This window comes from Ovis canadensis, chromosome 8 (genome assembly GCF_042477335.2).
Source record: "Ovis canadensis isolate MfBH-ARS-UI-01 breed Bighorn chromosome 8, ARS-UI_OviCan_v2, whole genome shotgun sequence".
Lineage (NCBI taxonomy): Eukaryota > Metazoa > Chordata > Mammalia > Artiodactyla > Bovidae > Ovis > Ovis canadensis.
In genome coordinates, this window is record NC_091252.1 from 95576556 (window position 1) to 95600014 (window position 23459).

Below are 23459 nucleotides of genomic sequence, written 5' to 3' on the forward strand. Positions count from 1 at the left end.
ATCACGAGGAATCCAGGGCCAGATGGCCCGTGGGATCTGTGTCTGAGCAGGCGGTTGAGGGGGTCACTGTGTCCCCCTGCCCACCCCGTGCAGGACACCTGTTTGACCTGACCTCTCTGAGCGGCCGGATCGGCTTCACCGCCGCCTACAGCGAGAAGGGGCTAGTCTTCCTCAGTGTGTGTGGGGAGAATGAGAACTGCGCCTCCGGAGTGGGTGAGTGCAACCTGCCCTCCACGCCCCTCTCTGGTGAAGAGATCACACGCCTTCATCGGCAGCAACCCTCTTGGGGTTGGGGCGGGGGCCGTGAGGGGGTGATTTATAACCATGGGGTGAAGTATTAGACGTGTAGCATCTGTTGAAATCGGGTAGCACCCCCAGGAGTGCCAGCTGTGGCTCGCAGCATCTGGGTCTGCAGGAAGCAAGTGCTTTGGGTCCCTGACTGTGTGTCCTTCCCACCGGCTCTGTGCTGGGCATAGGGGCCTGCTTCGGGCAGACCAGGATCAGCGTGGGCAAGGCGAGCAAGAGGCTGACCTACGTGGACCAGGTCTTGCAGCTGGTGTACGAGAACGGCTCCCCCTGCCCCTCCAAGACCGGCCAGAGCTACAAGAGCGTCATCAGCTTCGTGTGCAGGCCCGAGGCCAGGCCCACCAACAGGCCCATGCTGATCTCCCTGGACAAACGCACGTGCACGCTTTTCTTCTCCTGGCACACGCCCTTGGCCTGTGAGCAGACGGTGAGTCCGGGGCGGCCCAGCCCAGGGGCCCTCTGCTTCTCTCGGGTCCCAGCTCACCCCCGCCTGCTTCTTATCCACTCCTGTGGCCCCGATAATGCTTGATTCAGAGTGCCCGACACTAAATAAAGTAAAGCACATGGCGGGGGTGGGGGTGGGGTTGATCCTCCTTTAGCGCATTTCCCGTTCAGCCTAAATCCTCGCGGTGACCGCTGGTCAGTGGTCAGGAGCTCAGTTGTCGTAGATGCCAACATAGAGGCGTGTTTCCTGTCTGATAGACCGAGTGCTCCGTGAGGAACGGCAGCTCCCTCATCGACCTGTCCCCACTCATCCACCGCACCGCGGGTTACGAAGCGTACGATGAGAGTGAGGACGAGCGCTCAGACACCAGCCCCGACTTCTACATCAACATCTGCCAGCCTCTCAACCCCATGCACGGGGTGGCCTGCCCCGCCGGCACCGCTGTGTGCAAGGTTCCTGTGGACGGCTCCCCGATAGTGAGTATGGGGCCCGAGGGCAGAGGCCGTCCCACAGGGTGTTTCAGCAGCCCCCCCGGCATGTCGTGTGTCTTGCTGTTGGTGGAGAGTCTTCAGGCAGAACGAACGGGGAAGTGAGTTGGGACTCTGTGATTCTGGGTCCGCTAGGGGAAGAGGAATGTGAGGGTTTGTGCATTGAGCTATCACTTATTGTGATAGAAGTTACGGAAGAAAATGTGAACACGTGTGTAGAGCTGTGGCATTTTTGTTATCAGGTCACAAGTCCCCAAGGATGTTGATGGAGCTCGGTGTCTGCTTGAGTGCGGGTCTTGGGTCATTAAAAGCTTGTGAAATACAAGCATGTTCTTTGGTAAATGAGTTTATAGTTAAGGGCGTGAGCCAGTTGGCTAATAACTGAGCATTCTGCCCTGAAAGCTTTGGTGTACGCCAGCATTTCCCAGCGTAGGTTTGGGCCTCCAGGCATTGCCTTCATGAGTTATGGTCACGTTTTGTCCAGTTCTCAGCGTTATTTGAAATGAGATGCGCCCCAGGAGTGGTCTGTTTCTCACTTGCTTTAACTGTGGGTCCGGTCCCGAGGGACCTAGATGTCCCTGTAATGGATGGACGTTACCGGTGGTGCGGGTGGGGAGAGACATGGGCAGTGGTTGGGAACGTTGGCCGTGATGTGAGCTTGACCAGAGCGTGGCTGTGTGACAAGCGCAGGGCCTGGACAATTGGTGTTGGCAGGAAGTGCTTGTGGTCAGCCTTCCTGGCAGTAGCCGGGGAGCCGTCTTCTCCTGTGTGGCTACCTTCTTCCAGGTTTAAAAATAATAGAGGCAGTTCTCTAACCAGAGAGGGTGGTGTGTCATCGTGGCCCCAGCGTGGTGGATAGAACGTGTTGTGTGGCTTCATTTACACACTCACACACTCATCTCACACACCACACACATTCATCTCTCACCACGTACACACACTCATCTCACACACACCTCACACTCATCTCTCACACACCACATACACACACTCATCTCTCACACACCACATACACACACTCATCTCACACACCACACACACACACATCTCTCACACACTGCACACTCATCTCACAAACCACACACTCATCTCTCACAGACACTCATCTCTTACCGCACACACACACTCATCTCACACACACCTCACACTCAGCTCACACATCACACACACTCATCTCACACCGCACACACTCATCTCACACCACATACACACTCATCTCACACCTCACACTCATCTCACACACCACATACACTCATCTCTCACACACCACATACGCACACTCATCTCACACACCACACACTCATCTCTCACACACCACACACTCATCTCTCACACACACAACCTCTCACATACCACACACTCATCTCTCACACACACTCATCTGTCACACACACACACATCTCTCACACACTGCACACACACACTCATCTCATACACACCTCACACTCATCTTACACACCACACACTCATCTCACACCACACACACACTCATCTCATACACACATACCACACTCATCTCACACACACACACCTCACACAAACACTCATCTCACACACACAGCTCTCACACATCGCACACACATCTCACACACACACATCTCACTGCACACACACACTCATCTCACACCTCACACTCATCTCTCACACACCACACACACTCATCTCAAACACACACTCATCTCACACACACACATCTCACACACACACTCATCTCTCACACCACACATACACACATCTCACACCGCGCACACACACTCATCTCACACACCGGACACACACACTCATGTCACACACACCGCACACTCATCTCTCACACACCACATACACACTCTTCTCACACACACTCATCTCTCACACACCACACACCCTGATCTCTTACGCATCGGATACACACACATCTGACATACACACTCATCTCTCACACACTTACCATATACACATCTCTGTCACTCACACACGCGTATCACACACACACATTCATCTCACATATGCACTCATCTCACATATTTGCTCATTTCACACACGCTTGCCACATACACACACTTATCACACTCATCTCACACACACATTGTACTCATCTCACCTACACACACACACTCATCTCACATATGCGTTTATCTCACATGCACACTCATCTCTCACACACACATACGTACACACCATTCCTGGCCAATCACATTTCTTTCATTTTTGTGCCTATTTGCTCAAAAACCCTGGCTGAGCAGCCAGTGTGTGCCAGGGGCTGAGCGAAGCCACAGAAGGTGGTGGGGGTGTGAGTGTGTGCTGTGTGCCCCCCGCGGACACGCCTCAGCGCTGCTGAGGAGATGGGGCAGCCGTGTGTGTCCTGCCTCCAGCCGGCAGGTCCAGGAACAGAGCAGCTTTCCCACTGTGACCTGACTCCTGTTGCCTGGAATCTTTGAAAGGGGACCCTGAGTAGATGCCTGGGTGATAAATTTGTCCCTTAGTCAAGCGTTAGTCACTCAGTGGTGTCCGACTCTGCGACCCCACGGACTGTAGCCTCCAGGTTCCTCTGTCCATGGGGTTCTCCAGGCAAGGATACTGGATGTGAGTTGCCATGCCCTCCTCCAGGGGATCTTCCCCACCCAGGGGTTGAACCCGGGTCTCCTGCATGGCAGGCAGGTCATTACCATGTGAGCCCCAGGGAAGCCCAGCCCTGAGCAGAAGCGCACCGCTGCTGCTCCTGTAGCCGACGCCATCTGGCCAAGCGAGGCTCTTTTTTTGTGCCTCACTGTCAGGCCTTTGCGGGTGAGCCGCTGGTAACGGGGTTTCTTTAGGTGCTACTTGTCCTCAAAACTGAGGACGTGCAGTTTTTGTAACTTCTCTGTCAGCCCTTACTCCTCTAACCTGGGGAACGATTACCTTCTCGAAACGTCGTCTGCTTTCTCTTTGTTCAGGATATTGGCCGAGTGGCAGGACCTCCGATCCTCAACCCCATAGCCAACGAAGTTTACTTGAACTTTGAAAGCAGCACCCCTTGCTTGGCAGACCGGCATTTCAACTACACCTCACTGATCACGTTTCACTGTAAGCGGGGCGTGAGCATGGTAAGTGAGCACTGGCGTACAAGGTAGGAGCTGGTGTGCGGGTCGGCCAGCCAGAGCCGGAGGCCCACGAAGCCTGTTTCGGACGAGGGCTGCCCGTGTTCACAGCACCTGCTGTGCACCGGGTGCTGTATCAGTCGTGTGTGGAACCATTTCAGGTCCTAAGTTTAGCAATAAGTAGGCCCTCCCTGAGTTACCAGGGCAGATTTTGTACAAGGAGGCTTGTTGTAATAAATGCTCGAGCAAAGAAGTAGCCTTCACCTTTGCCTGGAAGTGAAAGAAGGTGTTAGTCACTCAGTCATGTCTGACTCTGTGCAACCCCATGGACTGTAGCCCGCCAGGCTCCTCCGTCCGTGGGATTCTCCAGACAAGAATACTGGATTGGGTTGCCGTTCTCTTCTCCAGGGAATCTTCTTGACCCAGGGGTTGAACCCGAGTTTCCTGCATTGCAGGCAGATTCTTTACTGTCTGAGCTATCTGCCTACCATCATACTAAAATGTCAACTTTGGTTTTCTTTTTTTGAATTTTAACATTACTGATTTTATTCTTGTTGGGAAGTCAGACATTTTGGCAGCTGTAATCGTTCAGGATGTAATTCATATTTCACAAATTAGCAAATGAAAGACCTTTGGGATAAAAGTTTCAGTAGCTATGATAGTGTACCATCTACTTTTAAGGAGGCCATTGATTTTTCTCTTCTGTGCAGTTAAAAAACAGCTTCCTGTAAAAAAAGAGCGCTGTTTTGTTGTAAGGAGTTTCGTGTAAGTTTTCTCTTGCCTTCCATCTGGGAACAGGAGATAAACCAGTGGTTTGTGGCTCCTGTTTCGTGATGACCTGGGAGGGCTGCCTGACGTCACGTGGCCCTGCAGGGGCACGGGGTCCCCACCGCTGCTCCACCGGAATGTTCTGTGCTGGCGGCCTGGGTCTCAGCCCCCTGTGCTGCCTGTTTATTTTGTATTAGAGTATAGTTGTTTAAGGAAAGAGGAGGAGATGGTCAGGTGGCATCACCGACTCAATGGGCATGAATTTGGGCCAACTCTGGGAGACAGTGAGGGCCAGGGAGGGCTGACGTGCTGCGATCCATCGAGTCGCAAAGAGCCGGCCACGACTTCGTGACCGAACAGCACAGTGGTATAGCCACTAACAGTGTTGTGATAGTTCCGGTGAACAGCGAAGGGACTCAGCCAGACACATACATGCATCCATTCTCCCCCCAGACTCCCCTCCCATCCAGGCTGCCAGTTAACATTGAGCAGAGTTCTCTGTGTTCTGTAGCAGGTCTTTTTTTGGTTATCCATTTTAAATATAGCATTGCGTACGTGTCCATTGGAAATTCTCTAAACTCTCTCCTCTGCCATACTTGTGCTTCTGAAATTCCTAAACTCTGGAAAGCTTACAAGTCCTTTGATGGGAATGGGCGATGTGGGTGAGTGGACGGTGGCAGGAAGGGGCTCGCGGCCACCTTCCCAGGAAGGGCTGCCATCCTGGGCGTCTGCATGGAAACCTCACAGCTCCTGGACCAACATGTCGCCCCCGTTCACATGTTGCCGAGTGGGAGGGGAATCCCGAGTGACCGAGGTGCGGGCAGCCGTGACCCACTAGCCTCTCTTGTCTCTGTGCGTGCGTCTGCGTGTCTGGGGGGGTCTGGACGCGTGTCCGCAGGTGCCCCCCAGACTCCTGCTGGGTCTCAGAGTGGTGGAGTGCTGAGAGCAATGAGTGTTTGGCGGGGCTCAGAAGCAGGGCATCTCACGCTGCATGTGCGGTCCAGTTCAGAGAGACATTTAATGAACTCTCCTTCCCCTACATTTTTTTATCTTTAGTGGAAATATTTCCTCCACGTACATTAATGGGAAAACGCATTCTCAGCAACAATTAATGAAATTCCTCATCTATTTTTACGGCTGCCGCGGAACGAGGGAGGGGAGGCAGTGAGGACGTTGATGGATATTTATTTAGATACTCAGCCTGTGGAATGTCCGGCTGGATCGTGTCTCGCCCTCAGTATAAACATCCCCTCAGTCTCCAGAGACGTGGGTGGGGACAGCCCCTCGAATGTACAGGAAATGCTTGCTCCCTCCTTTGCCGCCGGAGACTCTTTGGTGTCTCAGGCTTCCTTGTCGGAAAGTTTAAAGACCCCCCCCCTTTTCTCTGAGCTGGTGGTCTGGAGTGCTGGCATGCTACGTGCAGGGACACAGGGGCCTGGGGGGCGGAGGGGAGTTAGGTGCAGGCAGGCCTGCCTGGTGGGGCTGCTGCTTGCTCGCCCCTGGCGAAGACGGTGGCTCCCTGCTCTTGGAGAGAGCCCACTGTGGGTCACCTGGGACCCCTGCTGGTCTGGGAGCATCTCTGAGCCCACAGCGCCTGGGGCAGGGGTCCCCAGCCCTGCGGGGGAAGCGGGAAGGTTACTGTGCTTGTTAATCCACGTGGATTTCACACCTGCCCCCACCCCCCAAAACAGGGGACGCCAAAACTGCTGAGGACCAGCGTCTGTGACTTCGTGTTCGAGTGGGAGACCCCGCTGGTCTGTCCCGACGAAGTGAAGACGGAGGGCTGCTCCCTCACGGACGAGCAGCTGTACTACAGCTTCAACCTGTCCAGCCTCTCCAAGAACACCTTCAAGGTAACACTGTGCCCCAGAGCCTGTGACCTCGGGGCCCCTGCTGCCTGGCGTCGCTCTCAGGCTCCTCTGTGTGTTACAATGCGGCCTCCATGAGCGCTGGAGAACCTGCGGTCCCTCAGGCACTGTGGGGGTCTGGGGGACGGACAGGAGTGGTCCTCACTCTGTCCCCAGTGCGGGCTCGGCCTGCCAGGGGCGCTGGACAGTGTGCCAACCAGTCACGGCTTATACCCTAGCTGTTCCCCGCGGTTCAGAGTGAGTCTTTCTCGTGGGCTTGGCGAGTCATTCAGTGAGGAGGGTCACGGGGCCTGTTCCAGGTTGCGGATGGAGAGCAGGAGGCCGCTCAGGGCTGTGTGAGTGACCACGTGCCCGAGGGGGTGGGACCAGCGGAGCCCACGTGGCTCCGCCTCTGCCTGCTGCCCAGAGACCGCCCTCCAGCCCCGACCTGAGACACATTTGGGTGTCAGGGGCTGCTCTCACCCCAGCCTGAATGTCGGGGGGCTGTGCTTCAGAGGCTGGGGCCCACATTCCTGTGGCATAGATGTTACAGAGTCACACAGCTGTGGACCAAGCTGTCCCTGCGTTGTAGATGTTACTGAGTCACACGGCTGTGGGCCAAGCCCACAAGATCCCGGCGCCTCCTGGCGTGTGGCAGCCGGGGAGCGGTGAGCTCTGAGTCGTACGCCAAGGTGCCAGCCATCTGGCTCCCAGAACAAGAGACCTTGCCTCGGCGCAGGCCCCCAGGACGGGTGTGCGGTAGCTTAGAGCTTGCAGAGGCGGGGTGGCCAGCGAGAACCATGTTCAGTTAGGTCGTGGCCACTCTGTGCTCAGTCCCAAGTCATCAGCACTCTGGGGTTACTGGCAGGAGACGCGGCTTAGGGTAGGGGGCAGGCAGCTGGAGCCTCGTGGAAGCGTGGTCTATAGTGCTGCACCAAGAGGCACGGCCTTGGTGAGGAGGGATGTGCCCGGGAGTGGCCAGGGCCTCGTGCTCTGCAGGAGGGCCAAGGAGGGTGAGCTCTCAGGCACTTGCACGGCCCATGGACAGAGCTCCGCCTTCCTGCTCGTGCCCCCCCCGCCCCCCCCACCAGCCCCAGCGCTGGCCTTGCCCCTCCTGGAGACCCAGTCACAGCACGGGGCGGTGTCTCTGCAGGTGACCCGAGGCCCGCACACCTACAGTGTGGGGGTGTGCACCGCAGCCGCAGGCCTGGATGAAGGAGGCTGCAAGGATGGCGCTGTCTGCCTGCTGTCCGGGAGCAAGGGGGCATCTTTCGGGCGGCTGGCGTCCATGAAGCTGGACTACAGGCATCAGGACGAAGCCGTCATTCTGAGTTATGCCAACGGAGACACTTGTCCTCCGGGTAAGTCTTTGCGGGCGGGCGGAGTGTCTGTTCCCAGTAGACACGGAATTAGACATGGCAGCAGAAGGGAACTCAGGAATGATGCCCCAGATGCCGCGAGCCCCAGCACACGGAATGGTCCATCCTACCAGCCCTGAGTGTGAGCGCTCGGGCCCACGAACAGTCAGTCAATTTAGGGGGGCTTCCCTCGGGGAATCGTTGGTCAAGGCGACCACCCCTGCCGGGCGCAGCTGACGCGGTGCAGATAATCAGGGTCACTCTGAATTCCCCTTCCCAGAAACTGAGGACGGCGAGCCGTGTGTGTTCCCCTTCTTGTTCAATGGGAAGAGCTACGAGGAGTGTGTTGTGGAGAGCAGGGCCAGGCTCTGGTGCGCGACCACTGCCAACTACGACAGAGACCACGAGTGGGGCTTCTGCAAGCACTGTAAGTGGACACGCTGGGGCCCCCGCTGGCCGGCGCGGTAGCCCTGCACCCGCTGGAGGCCTGGCTTCATGCTCAGATCTTTCTGGACTGTCCGCATTAGCGGCAGCGCTTCTCTTGCGTATGGTGTTTTCTCGCCAGGGCTATTTTCTGTAAAGAAAAGTCATCCTTAATTGCTCTGGGGGTCCAGGTGACAGATAGGTGTGGGGCGGTCAGCTCTCCCCCTCCCCAGCTCCAGGGGCTCGTGTCCGCATGCCAGCTTTTTCAGCACCAGTGGCTCACGTCCACACTCGTTAGAATTGCTGCTGTCCCAGGTCTGCAGGGTGGTGAGGGGTCCTCAGGTCTGCAGGGCCTCATCTGCTGACCATCGGCTCTGCAGTGCACTGTGCCAGGCAGGGGTCGGGGAGGCTCTCAGTGCCCTTGCTGCCGTGGAGAGAATGGACCCACGAGAGTCTTAGTAACATGCAGGGCACAGATAGATGTGAGTTCTCAAGGAGAGTGATGGGACGGGTGCATGACAAGTTGTTTAGTTCTTGTAAGTGGCCATGTTGAGGAATTAGGGCTTCCCTGTGGGCTCAGACAGGAAAGAAGCTACCTGCAATGCAGGAGACCTGGGTTCAATCCCTGGCTCAGAAAGAGCCGCTGGAGAAGGGAGCGGCAACTCACTCCAGTATTCTTGCCTGGAGAATCCCATGGACAGAGGAGCCTGGCGGTCTACAGTCCGTGGGGTCACAAAGAATTGGACACGACTGAGTGACTCACATACACACACACACATAAGGAATTAGAAACATTAAGTCTACAAGGGACTACCGTAGCCGCCTTTGGAGGCTTATTACGACAGGATCTTTTTCCTGGTAGGTTAGATGACATATTTTTAGCTTATCGCAGGATTCTTATTGTTACCATTATCATTTGCACTTTAATCAAGTAATACCTGTTCGCAAGGAGTTGTACTGTTGCTGTGGGGTGGTTAAGTGTGGAAGGGGAACTTGGTCCTAATTTTAGAGTTGAAATGGGAATGAAACACAGAAGGAAGTGGGGAGTGGCGGGGGACAGACAGCACACCTCAGCGCCAGTGCCGCGAAGGCGGGCACCCCGGCTGGGCGGGGGGCCTGACACTCGCCTCGCATGCCGCCCCAGCCACCAGCCACCGGACGTCCACCATCATCTTCAAGTGCGACGAGGACGCCGACGTGGGGCGGCCCCAGGTCTTCAGCGAGGTGCGCGGGTGCGAGGTGACCTTCGAGTGGAAGACGAAGGTGGTCTGCCCCCCAAAGAAGATGGAGTGCAAGTTCGTCCATAAGCACCGGACCTACGACCTGCGGCTGCTCTCGTCCCTCACCGGCTCCTGGTCCTTCGTCCATGACGGAGCCTCGTGAGTACCTCCCCCCACCAGCCCGCCGGCCGCGTCCGTCGCAGGCCCAGCATCCCGATGGGGCGAGTGCGCAGAGCTTCAAGCTCCGATTCTGAAGGTGGGATGGCCTTGGGCCTCTGCTTGGGCAGGCCTGGTGTATTCCGGGGGGTTTGGAAGCAGAGGCAGCTAAAGCCAGCCTTGAGATCCCAAAGTAGCTGGTGAGCAGCTGCAGGCCCGATGGAATCAGGCGTGGTTTGCTTCTTGTCTGGGACGCTGTCCGTGTTGGGCTTTCCTGGTAGCTCAGTTGGTAAAGAATCTGCCTGCAGTGTGGGTGACCCAGGCTCCATCCCTGGTCAGGAAGATCCCCTGGAGAAGGAGATGGCAACCCACTCCAGTATCCTGGCCTGGAGAATCCCATGGACGGAGGAGCCTGGCGGGCTACAGTCCATGGGGTCGCAACAGTCGGACATGACTTTGACTAAACCACCCGTGTGTGTTGAGTTGATGGGGGTGTTAACTTGCCCCGGTTTGCTTCCCCGACTACCTCGGCCATGCTGGCCCGACCGCTCCATGCTTAGAGCAGTGGGGAGTGTGGACCCGGAAGCCTTGGGAACCTGAAGACGGGGGACGCCTTGCTAAGGTTTCAGCTGCTGCCTGTCCTGACTCGGAGCCGCCTGAGTCTCGGGACTCACCCCGTGTGTCCCCTGCGCGTGTTTTCAGCGTCCACCCACTCTCTGGCCTTTGTTTACCCAGAGACCTGTGTCAGGGCTGTGTCCAGAGGAGCTGGGAGACGCTCGGACGGTAGCCTCTTCTGAAAGGGTGGCAAGAGCTGCCCCCAAGCGTGTCGGGACAGACGCCGACCTTGCTCGCCTCCCGCGTGTCGTTCTGCAGGTACTACATCAACCTGTGTCAGAAAATATACAAGGGACCCCAGGACTGCTCGGAGAGAGCCAGCGTGTGCAAAAGGAGTGCCTCTGGCGAGGTGCAGGTCCTCGGGCTCGTTCACACGCAGAAGCTGGATGTTGTAGGTAAGGCCCTGCGGTCACACGTGTCGCCTCTGAGTTGGGAAGATGAGGGTGTCGTCCTGGGACTGGAGGGTCAGCGCTGGCTTCCGTCGGAACCTGCAGGAGTGTTATTCTCAGTAACCGTTTCTCAGGCAGCCTGGGGCCTCCTGAAGCGTTAGATAAGCACGCTCCTGTTCTGAAACGGCAGGTCCCGGTCTGTGTCTAGAGGGCTGGGTGGTCTTGGGATGTCCAGGGTTCCTCCGAGTCCCTGCTCCAACTGTGGGCCGAGTGCCTGAGTCTCCCCGTACACTGGCATGGGTTTATTCGGGAGAAGCTGGACGACAAACACGAAAACGTGGTCAGGACCATCCAGATGCATCCTCGTAAATGTCTTAATAATTTGACATCAGAAAATGAAGCTCTTTGTTAATAGTTCTGATGGAGAATTTCTTTTGCAGTTGGTTGTTGAGTGAAAGACTCTTTCGTCACGTGAAGGGAGAAGGTTGGGCTTTCTTTTAGGGACAGTCAGGGCTGGTGGAAGGGACAAGAAAGAAAACCATCACTGTGCCTGTTCAGCTGCGGGGCGGGGGGGGGCGGGGGGGGGCGGTCCCCAAGCTGTCCTGATGAAAGCACAGGGAAACAGTCCACTCGAGCTGTTGAAATGGAGAAAGGAAATTCTGGAGGACAGCTGTCACCCTGGAGAGAAACCCCCGACTCTGCAGGTTGGAAGTGGGGGTGAAGTCACCCTCCGCCTGGGCCCCAGCAGAAGTGTCCAGACCTCCCAGCCCGTGACCTTGGTGACCTTGGTTGTTGGCTGCCGTGAAGGGCACCGGGGGCTGAGGGTGGTTCTCTTCCTGTGCCTCGTCATCGTGTGGATGTGTGACCCGGGTCTTCCCACAGCCAAGTGCAAAGACTAGGAGGTTGAAGCCTCCTGAAAAGCATAGTGAGACCTCCTGTTCTCTGACATGCCAGGTGGGATCTTGCCTCTCAGGCCCCAATAGGACAACCGTCTAAGGCCCGTCACTGACCCCACGTTCACTTAGGGGACATCACCTTATGGGGTGAAGAGATGGACTCATCACAGAAACCAACAGTCCTCAGAAACTGTGCTTCATATGTGTGTGTGTCATATATGTGTGCGTGTCATATATGTGTGCGTGTCATATATGTGTGTGTGCACGTGTAACCTTCAGCACTTCTCCAGGTCAGCGTCTTAGTCCACTTCTCAGGCTGAGTGCCGAGGCCTGGAAGGTCAAGAGTGCTGCCCATCTCGTCTGCGGTGGGGGGAGCACTTGAATAAGACCTCCACCTGTTGTTCCCATATTCTAGAAGTTTAAGCATTTCTCTTCAAAGCTGTGAAACTTCCAGAATTTTACAGAGAAGCCCAATTATTTATAACAAATTCACCCAGGGTAGCTTTGACCGTGACGGGGGCCGGGAGCCTGGGTCTCACCCCTCAGCTCCCCTTGAGTGGCCCCTGTGCCTCGGCCGTGCCTGGAGGACCCCTGGCAGCTGGCACTGCCCATTCTGGGCCCACTGCCCCTAAGGATGTGGGTTGGGTGTGAGTGCCAGGTCCGAGGACCGCCCTGTGCCAAGAGCCAGGCCTGAGACCGCTGTGTCCCGGCCCCTGGAGCCACCGTCCATCTGCTGAGCAGGGCTGGGCTCGGGTGTCCCCAGGGCAGCTCTCAGAACCTCTGGCCCCTGGGAGCCGGCCGCTGAAAGCGTGTCCCCGCTTCCCTTGGTCCCTGCGGACTAGGGCTCTGCTGGTTCCTCAGCCACGCTCTCTTCAGAAGCAGGAAGAGCCCTGTGTGGAGCCGGGAGACCGAGCAGACCAGGGCGGTCCTGTGTGGGCCGTCTCTCTGCGGGGTGGAGGTCTCGCCCCTGCCCTGTTCATCCCGGGGCACGTGGGGGAAGCGCCGGGCTGGCACAGAGGTCGCTGGGGACCTCAGGCTGCCGCCGTGACCTGCGGTCTAGCCCTGCACGCACGCCGTGCAGGGGCTCCCCGCTCGGCCCTGAGCCGCACGCCCTGGGGTCTCCCTGTCACACAGGTGTGTGCTCACAGGTAGGGGCTGAGGTGTGACCCGCGGTCTCCTCTGGCCACGCAGGTAGTGACACGGGCCAGGTGCGAGTCACCAGGCTGGCAGTGCTGACCGCCAGGGCGATGAGTCTCCAGAGCCACTTGTGACCTGAGGCTCCTAGGATGCCCTAGAGATAACGTCAGTTCAATGGTCTGTGTTTCAGATGACAAAGTCATCGTAACTTACTCTAAAGGCCACCATTGTGAGGACAATAAGACGGCGTCTGCTGTCATTGAGCTGACCTGTGCCAAGACAGTGGGGCGGCCTTCGTTCACGAGGTGAGGGTGCGGGGTCCCCCCGCCCAGGGGGGAGCTGGGTGCTGGGCGGGCTGGGCCCCCGTCAGAGCTCCTCCCCACGGTTTCTGCTTGGCAGCTTAGTGTGCGTGCTGCAGAGAGGATACTGGGGCTGTCACAGTAGCGAGGGGGGAACCGGCCCCTGAGACCCCTAGCCTGATGGGGCCAGGGCCACTCCGCAAGGGAGGAGTCCTGGATGGAGGCTGGCACCTGTGCACGAGACTGATAAAGTGGGATTTCACCGGGCTCATCTTCAAGGTCGCAGTGTAACTAAGGCTTCACTGATCGGTGCTGCTCATAGCCAGCTGTTCAGGCGGCCAGTCTGGGACCCCTGGCAGGTGGGGCGGCACCACCTGGAGTGCCCTTTTATTTTGCTGGAAATCTCCGCCTCCGGTGCTAGGAGGGCATTTGGCCAGCAGAGGGAGCGTGTGAGCTGTGCTTGGTGAACAGACACAATTTCATTATAGAAGTGGGGCTTGGGAAAGGGGAGATCCAGGAAATGTCAAAGGGTCGAAATCAATGCTTGTAAAGCAGGCTTTAAAAAATATGGGAGCAGATTTTCCCAGCTGTTAGATGTTGCCCAGTGTCTAAATGTAAAAAAGTTACATGTTGAAGTGCTTGCCTGCTTTTTTTTTTCACGTACTGGTTGAGCTGGATGGTGTTGGGGAAGGGAGATGAAGTCGCTCTCCCAGCCTAGAGCGGCTGGTCCCTGGCTGGGGGCGGGGAGGGCTAGGCGGTGGGCGGCTCCCGGGTCGGAAGGGCAGCTGGGCGGTGGGGGGCTCCCCAGGCGGAAGGGCAGCTGGGCAGTGGGGGGCTCCTGGGGCCCTGGCAGGCGGGTGGAAGGGCGGCTGTGACCGCGGTCCATGTGCCTCTGCAGGTTCGACATCGACAGCTGCACCTACCACTTCAGCTGGGACTCGCGAGCGGCCTGTGCCGTGAAGCCTCAGGAAGTGCAGATGGTGAACGGGACCATCATCAATCCCGCCAACGGCCGGAGCTTCAGCCTCGGGGATATTTACTTCAAGTAAGTGGGGCCGTTTTGTGGCAGTGCCACCCCATAATCCCCCCGTCTTTGCCCGGCTGAAGGCTGTGAGATGAAGACGTCCGTTGTGTTTGCGTGTTTTAGTTGCCATTTCCAGGTACCCTTGTCACGTCTGGCTCAAACAGAGGGCAGACATTGCTTAGCTGTTCGAGTCGAACCCCAAAGATGGTGAGGTCTCTTGAATGTGAAAATAACGTCACTCCTCCTCTTAGCATTTGTGATAAGCCCAGAGGTCGGAGCTGGAACCTTCTGGTCTGATTTTTGATGAGGAACCTTCTGGCTTTACTAGTTTCTCTTTTTTAAGTTTCTTAGCAGCGTCACTAGGTGGGTCCCGGGATCTAGGGCTGTCCCCGAGCCCTTTTCTGTCTCTTCAGACGATTCAGCGCCTCTGGGGACATGAGGACCAACGGGGACAAGTATGTGTACGAGATCCAGCTCTCATCTATCACGGGCTCCAGCAACCCCGCCTGCTCTGGGGCCAGCATCTGTCAGAGGAAGGCCAACGACCAGCACTTCAGTCGCAAAGTCGGAACCTCCAACCAAACCAGATACTACGTCCAAGGTAATTCTCTCCACCCGCGTGCCACGTTTAGCTTCCTCGGAGGCACATTAACCTTTTCATGAACATACACTCCCTTCGGTTAAAACGTCAGATCGGTTTTAACATGAAAGGCCCAGGTCCAGTCTTGTGTCTTGTGGACTGAGCAGCACATGTCAGAGTCCCAATGGTTCACTGTCGGGAAGACTTATATCCTAAACAGATGAGCAAAGCCTGGTCTAAACCAGAGGTGGTGAGGTGGGTGTGGAGGACCACAGCCAGAATTACTTTTGGTTGGTTTGGTTTTCATCATGATGCTTCTTTGAAACTTCAGATGCTACTAGGGGAGGGTAAGAGATTTTGTATTTGTCAAAAGGATGAAAAGAGGGAGGCCTGGCCCAAGTGTCCACACTGGGTATGGAGGAAGGCCTTCCGCTACATGGATGCAGCTTCGTCCTGTGTTTCTTTCTTTCCTTCCTTTTTGTTGAGATAAAATTGACATAGAGCCATAGCTCAGATGGTTAAGAATCTGCCTGTAATGCAGGAGACCTGGGTTCGCTCCCTGGGTGGGGAAGATCCCTTGGAGAAGGAAATGGCAACTCACTCCAGTATTCTTGCCTGGAGAATTCCATGGACAGAGGAGCCTGGGGGGCTGCCGTCCATGGGGTCTTAAAGAGTCGGACACGACTGAACAACTAACACTGTATAAGTTTAAGGTGTCCAGAATAACAATCTGAGTTATATACATCACGAAATGATTATCACAGTAAACTTGGTGACTGTCCATCATGTCCTATAGGTACAAAATTAAAGAAGTAGGAAAAAATATATATTTCTCTTGTAGTGAGAACTCTTAGGATTTATTCTCTTGACATATAGCAGGGTTCGTTATATTTAGCATGTGGTATGTGGCATCCTGAGTATTACACCCCTGGTAACCGCAAAGCTTCTCTCTTTTTCTGTGAGTTTGTTGGTTTGTTTCTGAGACGTAATTGACCTGCCGTGCCATATTAGTTCCCGTTGCATGACATAGCGTTTTAAACATTTCCGTACACTTCAAAATCATTACCACGCTAGGTCTGGTTGTCATCTGTCACCACGCAAAGAAGTGACATAATTATTGACTGTATTTCCATACTCTGCACTTCATATGTGCGCTCTTTTATCATGCAGCTGGACGTTTGTGCCTCCTCATCCCCCTCACCCTTGTCTTTCCTAATTCCTTCTTGACCTGGAAAGAATATTTCCAGGAGGCAGCTTGTGTGTTTTTGTTTTCAACAACTAGTCTTCCTCTGTAAACCATTTCATGGTTTGATTTTTGAACTAGGTGAATGAACTTGCTTTTTTTTAAAAACAGTTAAATGTGTTTACAAAACCAGCTGACTTTTGACCTCCCCGAGAGGAGGTGGGGGTGGGTAGCTGCTCCCTGAGTAGGTGGAGTCTCAGAGAGGTTTCCGTGCACAGGTGGTAAATAAGCCAGTCTCTGTGCTTGGCAGTGCCCACTGGAGCTGGGCAGAGTCCTGCCAGGTCAGCCTGGCTCGCGTCCACGCCTCCCCATCAAGAGCACCTGCAGGCACCCTGCCACTTCTCCTTGGGCCTTCCCGCTGGCACACCTCGGCCTGCTCACCCCCACCCCACTTCCCCCCTGCCACACCCAGCTCGGGGCTCCCTTCTCTCTCCCAGCAGCACTGCCGCTGGTGGGTCTGCAGCAGTGGCCCGGCTCCACGCTGCAGCCCTGAGCAGGGGCCCAGGTACCAGGCTGAGAACCTTATGTCTGTAAGGCCTATGTCTAGTCTAGTTGGCCTCTTGCAGTCCCCAGGCTTAGAGAGCGTGTGTGTGTGTGTGTGTGTGTGTGTGTGTGTGTGTGTGTGTGTGTGTGTGTACATGCGTACATCTGTGTGTGTGCATTTATTTATTCTTGGTTAGTTAAATCCCTTTCTTACCTGTTCACTCCATTCACTCACCACCAGTAGGAAATAGGTTTGGTTTTAAGACCTTTGTCCACGTACCAGGAAGAAGTGCAGTTTAACCCCACCCTGCCACGCGTCTGCGTTCCTTCCAGAGGGCGGGAGGCCGCCAGGCCCATCTCTGGCTGAGGTTCGGTGTTGCCACCTTGGTTCCTCACCAACCTCATGGGTTTGTGTCCACAGTCCAGGCTGTGGGGCAGCCCTCTCAGGTCACAGCTCAGCCGGGTACATACCAGTGAGGACCCCGGGGGTCCCCTGAGCCCAGCCCACATGGCCGCCCTCAGGGCTGGCCTCCGCTCAGTCTGCCGCACACACTGCACACCCTGGCCCTCTAGCGGGGGCCGACTGCGAACTGGCCGCCAAGCTGTCCTCACAAGGCAGGGTCTACACAGGGACCCCTTGCATCTCACACCAGCTGCAGGTCCAGGGGGCGCTCCTTAGGTGTGATAGCTCATTAGAAAGGTACTACGAAAAGCTGTCTTAGTCATGCTTACAGTTTATTTCAGTGAAAGGATATAAATTAAAACCAGCCAGTGGGAGCAGCACTGTAGGTAAAGTCCAGGAGGGAGCCAGACACTTCTGGTGTCCTCTCCCTGTGGAGTCAGGAGGTGTTAACGTGCAAGTGTGTGACAGCGTGAATGTGTACAGCACTCACGAACGTGCAAGTGTGTGACAGCGTGAGTGTGTACAGCACGCACGGAAGCTCGGGAGCTGACCAGGGGAGCCCGCCCGCACCTCCGTGTCCAGGGCTTTAGTGGCTCTTCATTGTGTATGCTTGAGTGATTAGTCAGTTTTTTAGTTGGTTTGCTGACTGGTTGGTTGGTTGGTTGGTTGGTTGGTTGGTTGGTTGACTGGCTGGTTGGTTAGTTGGTTGGTTGACTCTTTGGTTAGTGGGTTGGTTGGCTGGTTGACTAGTTGACTGGTTGGTTAGTGGGCTGGTTGGTTGGTTGATTTGCTGGTTGATTGGTTGCCTACATGGTCAACCTGGGTGTCCAGGCAGACTGAGACGTGGGCAGCCCCCACTCCACATCGTGTTGTTTGCTGAGGACAAAGGCCAGACCTGTCTTAGGGCAAGGTTCAAGTCTCTCCCGCTTCCTGACTTAGGGCAGGGGCTCTATATTGTGTGTGAGCAGTCTGTGAAGAGCTCCTCCGGGACATGAGACGAAGGACCCTTTCGTCTGACTTTAAGCCTCTGCAGACCTTTCGCAGATGATGGAGAAGTAAACTCAGCCCTCTGTCGAAGCACCGTGTTCATGCTGCTGTGCCTTTTTGATAGATGGCGACCTGGATGTGGTGTTTGCCTCGTCCTCCAAGTGTGGAAAAGATAAGACAAAGTCTGTGTCCTCCACCATCTTCTTCCACTGTGACCCCCTGGTGAAGGACGGGATCCCCGAGTTCAGCCATGAGACCGCCGACTGCCAGTACCTCTTCTCCTGGCACACCTCTGCGGTGTGCCCGCTGGGGTAAGTGGGGCGCTGGCTCACAGCATCCCCCAGCCCCAGAGTGCCAAGGCTGGCCCCCAAGAGTTGTTGTGAGGGAGAAATCGTTACCTGGGTTGTGACCCCATGTCTTCCCGGAGCAGAGTCGTGGTCCTGTAAGACCCAGGCAGCTGGTGTGTCCCCCTAAGTCTCTGCTCCAGAAGCACCCCTGTGCCCTTGGGGCCCGACAGCATGGTCAGCAAGGCTGCAGGGGGGCGAGGCATGTTCTCCAGAGCAGCTCTCCTCGTCCCCTTAGTGATGGAGGCTCAAAGTGGTCGAGGCAGTGTCTTTCCCGATCCTCTGCCTCAGTCTTGGCATCAGAGGGGTTTGCCCGCGGGGGTTCTCCCAGCTGGTGGCTCGTGTCTTCTCGGGTGTGGGTGTGCACAGTCAGGGCCCGGGCCTCGCCGGGCAGTGGGGCTGAGCGCTGTGGTCTCCCTGTAGGGCGGGCTTCGACGAGGAGATTGCGGGGGACGACGATACCCAGGAGCACAAGGGGCTCTCAGAGCGCAGCCAGGCGGTCGGGGCGGTGCTCAGCCTGCTGCTGGTGGCGCTCACTGGCTGCCTGCTCACCCTGCTGCTGTACAAGAAGGAGCGCCGGTAAGGAGAGAGGAGGGTCCAGGCGGGGGCCCAGGCCGGAGGCCCAGAGTCAAGCCCTGGCTTCCTCGTCTTGAGCAGCAGCAGCTAGAGCTCTTAAGACTCTCAATGCTGTGTCGTGTAAAGCTTCCTACAATGACTGTCCCTGCGTCTGAGCTGTCAGGTCACATGGCCAGATGCCCCATGGGCCTCAGCCCGAGCCTGCCCTGTTCCCAGGACATGGCTCACTGTACATGTCCCCACGTGAGCTGACTGCCTTCTGATCGACTGACCCCTGCCCTTAAGAGGGGAGCATTTACAAGGTGCAGGCTGTGACCTCACCCCCATCCATAGTCTCTTCTTTGGGGGGTGAAAGGTCTTGTCACTCAGAGGCAGGCCAGTGTGACTGTCCAGCAGGTTTCACGTCACCCGTGAACGAGGCCCAGGGCTCTGTGTATGGTCAGCCGTGTCCCAAGGGCAGGGATGGGCCGGCTCTGGGGCTTCCTGTCTCCCCCCTCACCTGCCCACCGATCCAGAGGCAGGAAGTGCTGACTGCCATCACCCCGGCCCCAGAGGCCATCAGCCCGATGCAGGAGTCGGGCAGGAGGTCTGGGTTGGAGCTGGCCCTGGGTTCGCCACTCAGCCTGGTAATCTCAGCACAGCCCTGGGGTGGCGGGGAGGTGTGGGCTCGTTCCATCTGTGTGGGGAAAAGCAGGCGCAGAGGTGCAGGGTAACTCACTGTGGTCTCTGTTAGCACCGCAAAGACGGGGTGTGTCTTTGCATACAGGGTTTGAATCTGCTTCTCCTAATTCCATAGCCTTCCTTCCTCTGACTTGGCTCCCAGCCCTGCTGTTGTGGGTTGAGGGAGCATGTGCTTGGGTGGGCACAGCTTCCTGTCGGGGGGCACAGTAGGGGAGGTTCTGGGGTGGGGTGGCTCCAGGCTGGAGTAACTGGAACCCCCTTTGCAGGGAGATGGTAATGAGCAGGCTTACCAACTGCTGCCGCCGGAGCGCGAACGTGTCATACAAGTACTCGAAGGTAAGGCCTGCCAAGGCCTCCAGTGGCTCCCCGACCCCTCCCCGACCCCCCCTATACACACACACACGGTCCACGTGTTGTTGCCGTGTTGGCCAGTGGCTGCAAGGAAACCGTCATCCCGGGCCGTTGGAAACCGCCAAAGGGGAAACTGTCTCTCGTAGCTCTCAACCTGAACTCATTCTTTGTCCGTTCTTCTTCAAGGTTTTCCAACTGTGATGGCAGCTAAATTCTTACGCATTTAATATTCAGGTCATTTCTACTCTTTTGGCTCTTCTGCAGAAAGCGTGGCAGTGGAAATGTTGCGCCTCTGGCATTTGGATGGTTTCCTCCGGTTGAGTTTCTAGCAGTTGTGCCCAGGTGGCATAAATGCACTCCTGGCTCTTGATTCTCCTGCCAGCTGCTTTCTAGAAGGTCTCCCTCAACTGCACATGTCCACGTGGTGGTGTCCACGGGGCTCCTCTCACCTTCGGCCGTCCCCGAGTCCCCGACCCTGTCTGCCTTGGTCGGGTTTCAGCAGGAGCTGGCGCTTGCCAGCCTTCCCCTTCCTCTCCCTGCTGGGGTTTTGGGGGTGGTTAGATGAGGTCTCAGGTGGGCCCACAGTCCCTGTGGTGTCCCGGCAGGTGAACAAGGAGGAGGAGGCGGACGAGAATGAGACCGAGTGGCTGATGGAGGAGGTCCAGCCGCCGGCGCCACGGCCCGGGAAGGAGAGCCAGGAGAACGGGCATGTGGCCGCCAAGTCAGTGAGAGCCGCCGACGCGCTCAGCGCCCTGCACGGAGACGAGCAGGACAGCGAGGACGAGGTCCTGACGCTGCCCGAGGTGAAGGTGCGCCCACCGGGCCGGGCACCCGGCGCCGAAGGTGGCCCCCCGCTGCGGCCGCTGCCGCGCAAGGCACCCCTGCCACCTCGGGCGGATGACCGGGTGGGGCTGGTGCGCGGGGAGCCGGCGCGCCGGGGGCGGCCCCGTGTGGCGGCCACTCCCATCAGCGCCTTCCACGACGACAGCGACGAGGACCTCCTGCACGTCTAGGCTTACGCGCGCCGCCTCCGACCAAATCCGACCGGACTCCGTGATGCTTCTGTCCTTGGCCTTTAACGAAAACTGTCCAAAAAAGGGAAGAGTGTTGGTGGTGGGGGAGGAGGGGGGCTCCCCTCTGTGGGCGCGGGGGTCGGGGAGGCGCGGCCGCTGATGGCGGTGCACGCCCCGGGTTTGTCCCCAGCCCTCGTCTTGAGCGTGGCCACCGTGCGCTTCTTAAAGGCGCCGCGGCCGGACGCGTCTTGGGACCGAGGGCTGCGTTTGAGGAAGACCCTTGCTGCTTTAGGCCCTGTAGGGTATTTGATCATATATTTTAGCATTTAATTCTCTCCTCCTATTTATTGACTTTTGACAATTACTCAGGTTTGCAAAAAAGAAAAAAAAAAAAAAAAAACAAACCACCAACAGTTTTTTCCTGCCGGCAGGGGGTAACCTTTCCTGTCCATCCTTTAAGCAGGGGGAGGCTGTGGGCGCGCTCAGATGCTTTGAACTGGTCCACGATGTATCCTCTCAGTTAGACTCCACCGCTCTGTCTCTTTTCCCTTTTGCTTCTGTGGCGTCAGGGCACACGGGTGTGTGCGTGCGCACACGCGTGGGTCGCAGTTGCCTGGGCTGAGGGGGGGCCGCCTGCTCTCTGCCTCTCGAGTCAGTAACAGCTGTAGCCTTTCTTTTTTTTTTGCATGATGTCTTCGATCCCAGGTGCACAGAGCACACTTATCAGTATTTCTCTCGCCAGCTGGTGAAGTCAAACAACCCACCCAAAGATTGATGTGTGTGTGTGTGTGTGCGCGCGCGCGTGTGTGTGCACGCGTGTGCCTATGTGCTCACGTGTGTCCGAGAGAATGGAGTTGAGATGTCAGACTTTTTTCCAGACTTGGGGTGTAGGTCTCACCTCTTCAGGTTCTCATGATACCACCTTTACTGTGCTTATTTTTTTAAGAAAAAAAAAGTGTCTATCGACCATTCGACCTATAAGAAGCCTTAATTTGCACAGTGCGTGACTCATGGAAGTTGCATGAAAGCCAGTGGGCCAGGCTCTCGCCCCCAGCCTTGCACTTGGATTCCCGCCCCGGCACGGCCGAGAACGGCCGCCCGGTCCGCAGGACGGGAGCGGGGACCGCATCCTTCCCCGGCTGTTGGCGCCTTTCTCTGAAGTGTTTAACGAATGACTTTTCTGGCATTTATAGAGCTGTATATAGACTCAGTGGTATTCATATCCTGGAAAGCCAACCAACCCGCAGGGTTCCTGGGTTTGTACTCTCGTTTGGCTAGCTTATTTGATTTCAACATGAGTGTATTTTTAAAAATTGATTTCTTTCCTCATTTTTTTTTCAATCAAATTTACTGTAATATAAAGTATTCAACGATTTGAATAAAAGATAAATTATTAACTGGGTGGTCCTGCTTTCTGCCCTGTAGTGAAAAGCCCCTGAGTTTGCCCGATACCCTCTCTGCATCTCCCGTTGCATTCCAGAAACAGTCTTGTCCGGGTGTCGGCCGACCCTTCACAAGTGTCCCCAAGTCTCCCCGAGTGTAGATGCTCACTCGAGGCCCACGGGGGGCCTCTGTCAGCTTCACCCACACCTGGTTTTTCCTCCTTCTGAGAAAGCAGATCTCAGGATATTTATTTGTTTTTTACCAAAACAGCCACCATGAGTGCAGATCCCACAATCCTGGTATACAGCCCAGGCTTACATGGAGCTGGGAAGGGGCTTCTCTTGCATGAATCTGGTTTCCATCTGAAATGACCGACTAGTAACTAGAGCTTTCCGGATGTTACTATGAAGACAGACCGAGCAGGGAGTATGGTGTCTGACTATAGACTTATTGGAGTCAGCGTCCATCCTTTCTGCTCATATTCTGATTATTTCCAACCTGAGAGACTGTTTTCCTCTTGAGGACTTTAAAGCATCTCTCTCAAGACGGACACTCTGGGGTTTTATATAAAGGTTTATGTTGTGAGCCCACGGTTGCTGGTTCTCAGATGCTGTGTCCATGAAACTGTTGTCCAAGCCACTCCCTTTTCACTAAGACACAGGAGTCCTCTCTGTCCAGAGGGGTACTCGCGGGCCCTGTGGGTGAACTTGATGACTCTTCATTGGCACCTCGGCCGTCTACCCTGGTGGCCAGATGTGCAGGGCACAGGGCAACAGGGAAGTGAACACATGTGTGAGGTGTTTGCTCACGCTCTTTTCTCCAGCACCTCAGTAATCTCTTCCCCTGAGCCCCTGCAAATAGACTAACAGTCTGTGCCAATTGTGGTCGTAGGAAGCTTAGGAAAACGCTCCCCAACAGCAAGTAAATCTTTCATGAGTCTAATTTAGTTTCCTTTTAACCAAGATTTTAAGCCCCACCTTTGTAG

At 56.1% G+C, this 23459-nt stretch overlaps 1 protein-coding gene across 1 annotated transcript in view; it reads left to right on the top strand.

Moving 5' to 3' along the window:
* The window catches only part of IGF2R (insulin like growth factor 2 receptor), a 103170-nt gene extending 80682 nt beyond the window's left edge, over positions 1-22488 (top strand). The window contains exons 33-48 of the mRNA XM_069598858.1: positions 94-213; positions 477-733; positions 1009-1227; positions 4155-4304; positions 6758-6919; positions 8067-8274; positions 8552-8698; positions 9839-10073; positions 10944-11080; positions 13298-13412; positions 14305-14451; positions 14844-15031; positions 18251-18437; positions 18894-19049; positions 19994-20063; positions 20684-22488. Of these exons, the coding sequence (XP_069454959.1) occupies positions 94-213; positions 477-733; positions 1009-1227; positions 4155-4304; positions 6758-6919; positions 8067-8274; positions 8552-8698; positions 9839-10073; positions 10944-11080; positions 13298-13412; positions 14305-14451; positions 14844-15031; positions 18251-18437; positions 18894-19049; positions 19994-20063; positions 20684-21091 (2906 nt within the window). The 3' untranslated portion in view covers positions 21092-22488. The remainder of the gene's footprint in view (positions 1-93; positions 214-476; positions 734-1008; positions 1228-4154; positions 4305-6757; positions 6920-8066; positions 8275-8551; positions 8699-9838; positions 10074-10943; positions 11081-13297; positions 13413-14304; positions 14452-14843; positions 15032-18250; positions 18438-18893; positions 19050-19993; positions 20064-20683) is intronic.
* The last annotated feature ends 971 nt before the right edge of the window (positions 22489-23459 follow it).